Source organism: Lottia gigantea (genome assembly GCF_000327385.1).
Source record: "Lottia gigantea unplaced genomic scaffold LOTGIsca_32, whole genome shotgun sequence".
Taxonomy (NCBI): domain Eukaryota; kingdom Metazoa; phylum Mollusca; class Gastropoda; family Lottiidae; genus Lottia; species Lottia gigantea.
In genome coordinates this window covers 275,528-288,332 of record NW_008709073.1, presented here as the reverse complement: position 1 = coordinate 288,332, position 12,805 = coordinate 275,528, and the positions used below count along the sequence as shown (strand labels likewise).

General features: G+C 32.0%; 1 protein-coding gene across 1 annotated transcript; it reads left to right on the top strand.

Annotated features, from left to right (window-relative positions):
* Window positions 1-1,386: 1,386 nt before the first annotated feature.
* Window positions 1,387-1,671, top strand: LOTGIDRAFT_119738 (hypothetical protein; the record flags this gene model as incomplete). Its single annotated transcript, XM_009057942.1, has 1 exon — window positions 1,387-1,671. The coding sequence occupies one exon, from the start codon at window positions 1,387-1,389 to the stop codon at window positions 1,669-1,671; it is 285 nt and encodes a 94-aa protein (XP_009056190.1).
* Between the last annotated feature and the right edge of the window lie 11,134 nt (window positions 1,672-12,805).

Here is a 12,805-nt window from a genome sequence, read left to right as displayed (position 1 = left end):
CATCAAAAAACATGATTTACTAAATGAAAATAGGATACATGTATCAGATTTTTGGGAGGAAATAATGGCGAGAAAATTATTAAGTTAAAAGGCGTGTGAAGATAGACTTATATGAAGATAAATTTGAAGTTTTGAGACAGCTGGATGCTGCTCCAAAACTTAAATTAAGACCCAATACTCAACTGTAACTGTTGGTCACACTAGCATTGAACCTTACCATAATGTTTAGAAAATACCAACTCGAAGCAACTGTGTTATATTTGAAATCTTCAAATGCCCATGCATACTTTATTTATAATTATCAACAGAACTTATCAATCAAAAAGGTATCTGAGAAAATGATGTTTTAATAAAAAAAAGCAACTGTTTTATATTTGAAATCATCAAATGCCCTTGCATACTTTATTTATATTTATCAACAGAACTTATCAATCAAAAAGGTATCTTAGAAAATGATGTTTTAATAAAAAAGCAACTGTTTTATATTTGAAATCTTCAAATGCCCATGCATACTTTATTTATATTTATCAACAGAACTTATCAATCAAAAAGGTATCTTAAAAAATGTTTTAATAAAAAAGCAACTGTTTTATATCTGAAATCTTCAAATGTCCATGCATACTTTATTTATATTTATCAACAGAACTTATCAATCAAAAAGGTATCTTAAAAAATGTTTTAATAAAAAAGCAACTGTTTATATATGAAATCTTCAAATGTCCATGCATACTTTATTTATATTTATCAACAGAACTTATAATTCAAAAAGGTATCTTAGAAAATGATGTTTTAGTAAAAAAGCAACTGTTTTCTATTTGAAATCTTCAAATGCCCATGCATACTTTATTTATATTTATCAACAGAACTTATCAATCAAAAAGGTATCTTAGAAAATGATGTTTAATAAAAAAAAAAGCAACTGTTTTATGTTTATCAACAGAACTTATCAATCAAAAAGGTATCTTAGAAAATGATGTTTTAATTAAAAAAAAAAAGTTTTATATTTGAAATCTTCAAATGCCCATGCATTTTTTTTTCTCTTGTTTTATGTTTTGTTTGTATGTCTATATATTCTATTTCCTCCAAGTCAATGTTTTGGGGTTTTTTTGTGGGGTTTTGTTTTTGCTTTTGAAGTTGATGCCCAGTAAAGTTATACAAACAAAGTGAAAGAACACTTTGATTAAAGCACTTGTACTTATATAATAATTATGTATTTCAATATTAGTTTATTATATTTTTTCCCATTAGTGAACTTTTCTTTTTACACTTATTTTGTTTTTATGAATTATTATCTACTCTTCACTTAAAAAATAACAAATAAAATCCTAGCAAATATTATAGGCTCATATATCGTATTTTTGAAAAAAAAATCACAAATATTAATTAATGAGTAACACAATAAGTATAATAACTATAAATTGTCAAGGTATTGGTTCCCCAGAAAAACGAAAAGATGTCATCCAGTATTACAAACAAAAAAATTTCAATATTCTCTGTTTACAAGATAACCACTTTAACGAAAAAGATGAAAATAAAATAGAAATCAAATGGGGTTTTAAATGTATCTCCAATTCATTCTCGTCCAATTCTCGAGGTGTGGCTATCTTGATAAATAATAATATTGAATTTAAGATAAAAACTATCAAAAAGGATGAAAGGTGGAAAATTTAATATTCAGTTTGATCAATATTTATGCACGAAATAAAAATGACCCAAACTTTTTCGAACAGATTAGAGTATTTATATTAGAAGCCGGCAATACTTTTTCAGTTGTTTGTGAGGACTTTAACCTAGTTATGGACCCTGCTCTTGATACATATAATTATCTCCATATTAATAATCCAAAAGCAAGACAAAATTTATTTCAGATTATGTCCGATTGCAAACTTACTATTTCTGAATATTAAACCCAAAATTGAAAAGATATACATGGCGTAAAAATAAACCAAAAAAACAGGCCAGACTTGATACTTTTTAGTATCAGAAAATTTTACAAATCATATTAAAAAATATTAAAATAAATGCAGGCTACAGATCCGACCATTCTACTGTACAGTTAGATTTAGCTATAAATAAATTTAAACATGGTAAGGGACTCTGGAAATTAAACAGACTTAAATTAAAGTCTTTTTCAGGACAAAGAGTATATTGATTCTATAATCAGTAAAATTAAACAGATCAAAAAACAATATGCTATTATTCTATACAATCAAGATAATATTGAAAAAATTGATGAGAAGAATCTACAATTTGATATCTCTGATTCTGCTTTCTTCTCAACATTACTCATGGAATTAAGATCTATATCCATTAGCTATTCTATATATAAAAAAACGAGAACAAAATAAAAAAGAACAAGAATTAATAAATAAAATAGAAAACCAAAGATAAAAGGTGAAATGATACGTTCAAAATCTGCATGGATTGAAGATGGAGAAAAACCATCTTAATTTTTTTGTAACTTAGAATCCCATAATTACACTAATAAAACTTTTCAATTTATCAAATTAAACTCAGGTAGGATAGTAGAGGATCAAAAGGAAATTCTAAATGAGATTAAAATCTTTTATTCTAATTTATATGATAGCAGAAATACTGAAATTATAGACCGTAACCTGAATGAATTACTAGAGAATTGTAATGTTCGTAAATTAAATAACAACCAATCCATCCCTTTAAAATGCGAAATTACAGAAACTGAATTGCAAAATGTACTAAAAAAAATGAAATCTGACAAAACTCCTGGTTCAACTGGTTTTCCATCAGAATTCTATAAACTGTTTTGGCCACATCTTAAAACTTTTATTCTAAGATCTATACATGAGATATATAATACACAAACTTTACCTATAAACCAAAGATTTGGTATTATTACTTGTATCCCCAAAGGAAATAAACCTCGCGAAAACATATAAAATTGGAGACCCTTTACTCTTTTAATTGTATTTTACAAACTGTTATCTGGTTGTAATGCTTATCGTATAAAATCTGTGCTAAATATCCTAATATCTGATTCTCAGACCAGTTTTATAAGTGGTCGTTACATAGGCGAAAATACCCGCTTAGTTTATGACTTAATGAATTTCACAGAAAACCATGATATACCTGGACTGTTATTATTAATTGATTTTGAAAAAGCCTTTGATTCTGTGGCCTGGTCATTTGTTAATGAAATATTGGATTTTTTCAAATTTTGTCAAAATATTAAAATTTGGATCAATATTCTGAATAAAGATATAAGAGCTTCTATTGTTCAAAATGGAATTTTATCAGAACCTTTTACATTCTTAAGAGGATGTCATCAGGGAAACCCAATTTCACCATATATACATATAGTTTACATAATTTAGCTAATTTTGGAGATGCTTTTATCAATATAATAAAGATTGAGTGTTAAAAATTTTTTAGAAAGATATATTAAATTCATACCAAATAATAATAAAGAAACTTGATATTTCCAATGTTTTAAAAATTCCCTTACGGTATAATAGTTCATTAAAAATTAGTAGTAACCACATATTTTATCAATCATGGCACAAAAATGGGGTGACTTTTCTGGGCGATTTGTTTAATAAACAATGTGAATTCTTGTCAAAACAAGAACTAGAAATAAAATATAACTTGAAAATACAATCATTCTTGAAATACCATGGTCTGATAAACTGTATAAAAAAATATTTTAAAACAAAAAATATCCAAAATACCATAAGTACATCACCAACTACACGTCCTTTTATTCCTATATACTAGAACAAATTTTAAAAAACTCTTCAGGATGCCAAAATATATATAATCTTTTAACTAAATCAGAGGCCTGTCCAACTGCAATTTCTAAATGGAATAAAATTTTTGATATTGACTGGAAATTTACTCTTGGCAATCACTTCAATTTAATTCCAGATTCAAATTTACAATGGTTTCAGTTCAGATTGTTACACAGGATTCTACCAACAAAATCGTATCTAAAATTAATTAAAATCTCGGAATTTAATACTTGTACTTTTTGTAAGACACATGTAGAAGATTTTTATTTCTTGTTCATATGTTTCTTCACTATGGAAAGATTTATCAAACCTTCTCAAGGAAAATAATACTGATTTTGAATTTACAACTACTATTATCATATTTGGGATAAATAACCATCCACATCAAATTCCTCTAAATATCATGATTTTACTATGCAAATATTTCATCTATACATGCGCAAAAAACAATAATCCACCCTCTTTTAGAAAACTAATTACCTATTTACAAAAATATATCTTAATATTACAGACAGGGTCCAAACTTAGTCAAACTACATATGCAACAGAATTTAGGAATATGTGCAGATCCTTAAAGCCTTAATCGAGATATAATATGAGCCTATATATTATATATTTACTTCTGTTTAATATTATTTGATTTTCATTTTATTATAATGAATTATTATAGTTTTATAAGTTATTATTTGATTTAAAATACATATATATGACTCTGTAAGACAATTAGCCAAGGCCCTATCATTGGTAATGGGAAAATAGGATTGAAAAAAAAAAAAAAGAAAAAATCTGGTAATCAATGAGCCATGGTCAGATTTGTCTGTTTGTCTAACACTTGTTTGAGGAGAGAGTCTTTTAAGATCTGGACTGAGCGTTCTGCAGCCCCATTGGATGCAGGATGGTCAGCAGGCACTAACGTTTGTTTCAAAAATTGTTCGAATTCAACCGAATTAAACTGTGGGCCATTGTCTGAAACTAACCTCTCGGGTAAACCCTAGGCAGCAAAAATGGTACGTAACACTTCGATGGTCTTCCCACTAGTTGCTGAATGTTTATGAACATTACATATGTGCACCACTACGATCCATTTCGAATGGCTGTCAATTAGCACCAGAAAAGATTGTTGGTCTTTTTCTGAAAAATCCACATGAATACGTTCCCAAACCCGGGTTGGCCACATCCAAGGTGCCAGTAGTTTTCTCACAGACTGACAAACTCCACACGACCCAACCATTTGTTCAACATCGTGGTCCAACCCTGGCCACCATAAATAACATCTCCCCAAGGACTTCATTCTGCAGAACCTGGATGTTGTTCATGCAATTTCTGCTAACAGGCGAGTCTCACGAGTTCCTTCTCTACTGCTTCTTTCAGTGCATACGGGACTGGATGAGCTTTCTTAAGATCGGTGGCGCCTCCTTTGACAACATTATATCCGCCTTATAAGTCTTTTAACGTACCAATGTTTTTATTGAACAAATTTGGATATTTTTTCAATAACACGTTTATCTCAGCATGCTCAATCTGGATTTTGAAATTTTGACCAATCCAGTTTTATTTATGACCAGTCTGTCACGTAATGCGTCATCTAAGAATGTCCGAAAATCACAGGTTTTGGCTAGGCTCTTAAGTTCAACAATGTATGAGGCTACCGTTTCTCCTTCCCTCTGATTCCTGGAGTGAAATTTATACCTCTCAAAAATGATCAGTGGTTTTGTTTCAAAGTGCCCCTTCAAGGTATCAACATTCTCTGCAAAAGTTCTGTCGTTTGGACTAACAGGAGCGACCAGGTTCTTTAACAACCTATATGTTTTTGGTCTGACGACTGTAAGAAACGCTGAAGCTTTTTTATCATCTTCAAAATCGTTCACCACAAAAAAACTGTTCGAGTCTCTTGATGTAGTTTTCGAATGTTTCTTCAGAGTCGTTGAAAGCTTCAATTTTTCCGATATGGGCTGCCGCCATCGTGAAATATTCAACTGAATATTCCTACTTGAGTTGATCTTCAGCTAGCTATCCTCGTCGCCACTAATATTTTGGGGGGTTCAGCTGAATATCGCAGCATGAAAAAGCATGACTCAACAAGATGGCTGTCTGGTACAATCTGTTTATTCAAAAGAATGACATGCGCAGAGGTTGCCAAGCAGATAGTTAGTCGTACCATCCGATAAGTATACAAACCAATAAGAAAGAGTAACATCCGATAAATTAATAGATGTATGAAAATACTACAGATATAAAACTGTTTTCAACATTGTATTGAATTCTCCAGGGTGTTTAATTGTTTCTATCGGATTTGAACCAGCTTCCAAAACCATCTCGCTAAATAAAGATGAAAAGAAATTGTTTTTTAACGTTGTATTAGTTTGTGGTACACGATTTTCATTGAGAGTTCCATCTTTAATTTTGAAATCGCATCTGAAATAAGCATCGGAAAGAAGCAACCAATTCGTTAATTAAATGAATTAATTTCGAAGGTAATTCTACCACCATCATTCAACTTTTTTTTTCTTGTTAAACGATTAACGAATTGGATCATATAATTTAAAGATTGAATCTAGTATGTAATTTTTATTTGCCATTTTTAAGGTTTAAAATTGGAGTAGAAATTGTGGTCTGTTTTTGAATTTGAGTTAATTTTAATAATGAAATGTAGGGTGAATAGGTTCTTTTTCGGGTGGGAATTGATGGAATGTAGGGTGAGTATGGAGTAGGAATTGATTGAAGGTGTTTTTGGTGTAGGAATTTATGGAATGCAGGGTGTTTAGATGTTTTTGGGACCTTTCAATATGTTCGCACTTTCCGAACACGTTTCGGAATCCCCTTGCGAACATATTGAAAGGTCTAGTACTACTTTAATCTGTCAATAACTCGAAAACCATTCAAGGAAATATTGTCAATATCAATCTTGACCAAGATCTCATCAATATAAATGATCACACAAAATTTAATTCAAATCAGATGAAAACTGAAGTCTATTGTGTTTAAAAGACAATTTCAACATGTTTTGACTAAGTCAGGGGCAATAACTCAAAAACTGTTCACGGAAATATCATAAATATCAAACTTGTCGAAGATCTCATCAATATAAATGATCATACCAAATTTCATTCAAATCAGATGAGAACTATATAGTCTCTATAGCGATCACAAACCAATTTTGATGCGTTTCGACTAAGTCAAGGGCGATAACTAAAAAACCGTTCAACGAAAAATAGCCACATTCGAACTTGTCCAAGATCTCATGAATATAAATGTTCACACCAAATTTCATTCAAATCAGGTGAAAACTGTAGTCTTTATGGCGTTCACAAGCCAATTACAATGTTGGCATATAAAAAGGCGTTATTTAGTGGAATCGCAAGAACCACAGATGTCGGACTGAAAATAGGAATGGTACAAATCAAATCAATGCTTCCATTGTCACAAAAAAAAAACTCTTTACAATCACTTTAAACCGAATTAGACTCAGTTCATAGGTTGTTTGACTTCATTTGTATAATGCATTTTACAGCTGTCTAGGATACTGTATTCTTAAAGCGATACCACTTCTTGAGCAAAAAAATTAAGTTCTCAAATTGGCCAATAAGAGGTATTTATTTCAGAAATGAGTTAAAACAGCAATAAATTATCCTGAAGAGAAACCTTCTTTTTAGAAAGACACAAACATAAGATGCTATGCAAACTTTGCAGTTTTTCCTCAGGAATACGAACCATACCATCCACAGTATCTATTTCTAAACCCAAAAAGGTGAGCCGGGTAGTCTCATCACCAGCTAGAGGAACACCCACTTCCTGACATAATGACACAAAGGTACTCATCAAATTGGCACAGACATTTGAAACTTTAGATCCCTTAAAAATGAAATCATCTAAATAATGATCTAAAGAATCATACCCCGAAGAAGTTGGAACTATCCAATGCAAAAAAGATGAAAATTTTTCAAAAAGACAACAAGAGATAGCACATCCCATAGGCAAACATTTATCAATATAATAATGATCATCAAAAAAATATCCAAGTAAATCAAAATCAGCTTGGTTGATTAATAATAATCGGAAGGCAGATTTTATATCCATTTTTGCCATGAGAGCACCATTTCCAAGACCAGTAAGCTTGTCAATCACCTTGTCAACAGAGGAATAATTGACCGTACACAAATCTGGGTCAATGTAACTATTGATCCCTTCTGAATTAGGGTAAGATAAATGAGTTATCAATCACCAGATTTAGGTATCACACCTATGGGTGAAATATTCAAATTTGAAATAGGAAGATGTGTAAACGGTCCTGCAATGCGACCCAATTTAACCTCTTTGTTTAACTTAGCTGCCAATTCATTTTTTTGGTCCTTAGCTGACAACAAATTTGGTGAAAAAACAGAGATGCGAGGACTGATGTAATGTAAACGACACCCTTTACTCAAACCTTCCTCCAATTCTATAGCCACTGAACGTAAAGGATATAAATGTAAATATCTTAATATCTTATCAACTTGAATTGGGGATCACCCAAGTGACCAAACACTCTCTACTGCCTCCCTGACTGAACTCTGCCCCTCATGACTTGCCTTCTTCAACTTCTCTGTGAATCTATACTCTTATTTTTTCCACCTTGCACTACATTTCCCCTCACATTGTTACTACTAAATCTAGATTGACTTTGATATGGAGGATTAACCCATATTACCTGATTGCTGATCGTTAGAAAAATTATTTTCTTCTTTCCCCTGAAAAGTGTTTCGATACCCAGAAATCTGCCTACGCTGATTTACTGCTTGTGATTGAGTTTGCCCTGAAGAAACATAGCAATTTGTCACGGAATGATTACCCGAACAATTCAGGCAATTATGAGAATATTGACAAGCAATTCTTTGACAATGTCCCTTGTAATTGAAGTCAAAACACTTCCCGATACCTGCTTTACTATTAGAACTTGTATTTGAATTAACCTTGTATGAAGACCCAGACATACAAAATAACCATAACTCATAATCAACTGTTGAACTGGATGGATCTAAACTTCTCTTTGTCCTGAAGTGTTCATCATAAGTTACCCAACCTGGACCTCAAGAAGCTGCCAATCTAACAGTATGCATGTATTTAATCATTTCCTGTGCACGATGTGTATGAACCGAAAGGCTACTATATACTAAAAATACATCTGTCCAGACCTCAATATTCTTAACTGAATCTTTCTTTTTGTCCTTAGTTACAATTTCACCCTCATCATTCAAGTAAAGGGTCTTTTTTGTTTCCTTACCCTTAGAACTCTCTAGCAGTAGACTCATTTCAATGTATTCACCTCTAATTATCTTATTCCTTATTGTCTGTGAAACCCTAACTCCAAGACTATCATGAACACTAGTTATTAAAGTAGGTGCCACATCACTAGTGACAAAACAGGGAGGAGCATTCATGACTTGCTCCTGAGAACAATCCCCTCCTATATTGCTATTAGCATCATAATTATTGCAGTACATGAAAGAAATTCATTATTAGTAGAGACTGGGAAACAGGTCTCATTTTTATCAATGGCATTGCCAGTGGTCCCATGGCTCATAGTCCTTACATTGGAATGATCATAATTTTGTGGAATAGATAAATTATCATTAAAAGTATTAGTATTAGTACCACCTGATGTTCTTGATCTTTAAGCAACAGATACTGGTATGGCTCCATGATGAACCAAAGGTCTTTTAGATGCTGCACTACCAAGTTGTGGTGATGTAGTTTTTCGACTGCTATTTTCAGTATCAGTAGATCGTTTACTTATCAAAACTGGAATTCTGGACAGCCCTGACGTATTACTTTGTCTATTAATAATAGGCCTTGCAGTGCTTCGACTAGATTCATCCACTTCATTTCTAGCAAAACGACTCGTACTGGGTCTTACTGAGCGTCTTACAGTAGTTGTCTCCATCATAATTTAAAGCATAAAAAGGAAAAGAAAAAATTATTAACTAGAATTAGTAGAAAGCCCAATTTCTATAACAAACGGGGAATCCCGTTACCAAACCTCGTGGTCAGCACAAAAAAGTCAAATTCCTTTTTACATCGAAATAACAGCTCAACAGTATGCAATTAAAAGACCCAAGTAAGCCCCAAAGACTTAATTTAGATTTTCAACCAAGAAATAGTGCGTAAAAAAACAAGCATCAAAAATTATAGCGACGTTAAACTTTCATGTCTTTACCTTTAATTTTTCTGTGCACAAGCTCCGCCCACCATTCTACTGACAAGAAACAACGGGAGACAACTCCTTCTTTTCAATAAAGGATTTCTATTCATGTTAAGAATAGAAATTAATATTCATCAATGCCAATGGTGTCAAAAGTATAGAAGCAGAATTCAATATACCAATAAACCCCAATCAGTTTCCATAAAATTACAGGTTATTGTTGAAAAACGCTTTTTTTTTTTTTGCATAAATACAGGTAATCTATTGTATAGTAATGACAACGAATAAGTTTACTGATTTACAAAGTTTGAGAATTTTGATTTTGTGATCATGCTAAGGGGTAGATAGTATTGCTTTAAAATCATAACTTAGTCTGAAATAAGGCCCAGGACAACAAAATCTAAGAAAGCATTTATTTTCTAGTGATTAAAATATTTAATTTAAGGTGTTTTTCTATAAGAATAGGTGATTCGAGTACCAAATCCAAAATAATAATAAAACTAGAGCCACACGTGGCACAGAGTGGGACTTTGCAAATGTAGCAAAATGCAAAAGACTCTGAAAAAATCAACCTTCTACGATAATTACATCACGCGCAAGAGCAGTCTAAAGTTGAGGAGAATTCTTTGGAAGATTGTTATAACGGAAGTAGACAGACTTCACAAATGAAAGTATCAGAAGATAGCAAAGGTCAATGACATTGGACATTGAAAGGGAGACGGTCAACAAAGGTCAAGGTTACGAGATACAAGTCATCAAAATTTTTAAATATATACGGCTATAAAACCGGAAGTTGAGATAGGACAGCAAATATAAAAGTATAAATAGATAGCCAATGTAAATGACCTTTGATCCTACAAAAATCAGGGTCAAAAAAGGTCAAGGTCGAAAATTGAAAATTTTCAAAACCTGTTCCTTTTTTTGAACTATAAAACTGAAACAATCGAACTTCTAAGACAACGTGGCTCAACGGATGAAGTAATTGTATGCAAAGTTCCATTTTGAACAAATGTATACGTTGCGAGTTATGTCCCTTGCCAAAATTGTCAATAATGAGTAATTTAACCCGGATGTGCTACGCCCACCTCAATTTCTTTTGCATAGGTTAATTGATATTTTGAATGTTCTGTTGTGTTCCAAATTTAAAGCTTCTACATCATACAGGTCAAAAGATATAGGTCAACAAGAGTCAATAAAGGTCAAAATAGAAAATTGAAAATATGGAAATTTCAAAACCCGTTCCTTTTTTGGAACTATAAAACTGAAACAATTGACCTATTAACACAAACTGGTCAAAATAATAGAATAATTGTGTGCAAAGTTCCTTTTTGAACAAATGTATCCTATGCGAGTTATGCCCCTTCCCAAAATGTAAACAATTAGTAATTCAACCCGGTTGTGCCACGCCCACCTCAACTTTTTGTCATAGGTTAATTTATATTCAAATTGTCTTGTTGTGTTCCAAGTTTCAATGTTCTACATAAAATAGGTCATAAGATATATACACACCAAGCTCAAAGAAACAGAAATATTGTAAAAAAAAAAAAAAACTCAAATTTGAAAAATTCACTAATTTCAATTTTGCTTTAAAAAACGATTGTTATAAATCACTTGAAAGAGCATGAAAAGCACATTAAGAATCCGAAAAAATTAACCCTCTAGGTTAATTAGGTCACGTGCAGGTGAGCAGTCCAAAGTTGCGAAGTTGGCTGTTTTCGGACAGCTATAAAACCGGAAGTACATGTAGGAGGTCAAATGTCAAAGAATTAACTGATAGCCAAGGTCAATGACCTTTGACCTTATGAAGGTCAAGGTCATCAAAGTTCAAGATCATGAGATATGACCCTTCAAACTTTGAAAAAATTCAACCGGATGTTGCAAAAAAGCAAAACTGAGAATCGAAAAACGGCTTCCTAATGTCAAGTTTTTTTTTTATCTTCTTTCATTTGACACCAAAATCATTTAAATCGGATGAGCCATTATGTCTGAATAAAAATCGAATCATTTCAGAAAAATCAAAATGGTGGCCAAAGTTTCACGTTTGTTCCGGTTTTTTTTTCTTCGTTTTTTTGTCATAACTTTGTCTTCCTATCAGCATAAAATTTTTTGTCCTATACAAATTACACCGGAAGATATTCAACCGGAAGTGAACATCGTTTCCCTGTTTAAACCAGAAGTGAAATTGAAAATTTGACTGTACCATTTTGTTTACATTCTTAAACTGTCTTTGCTAAATTTTTTTCAGATTAATCAGACAAAAAGCAAAAAAAATGAATAAAATGCAAAATTTGGCAAAAAAAATGTCTGGACAAATTTTCGAATTTTGAAATTTTGAAACTGCTATTTGTACAGATTTTGCCAGTAGATTCCAAAAATGCAAACCCAAAGAAAATCGGCCGAAAAATACGACTTCTGGAGCCGATTATCTATTCTTGCACATATTGAACTGTGGCACTTCCGGTTTTGCAAAAAAGATCCAAAATATATTTATGCACATCGTCGCCTATATCTAAGGTTCGTGAATGTTGAATGGTTGCTGCAACAATTGTAGTCTAAGCTGAGGAAGGTGTGTAAAAATCGAAAAAATGAAAAAAAAAAAAAAAGAATTGACATTTCGATAACCTTGCAGTAGCAAAGTCCCACAAAAATTTTCATCAGTAACTTTGCAATACGCATTTGATATCTGGCTTTTTTAATATGTCTATCGTGATTACGTCCCTTTATTGTGACGTCAGGTCGGAACAAGGTGCTTAACCTTGACGAAGTAACATCATATATTCAACCTTATCGAGATGGTATCTCCCTTCGATTTTGACGAAGAACTCTGAGAAATACCGGAGATAAATCTAAATATAAGAGTCCA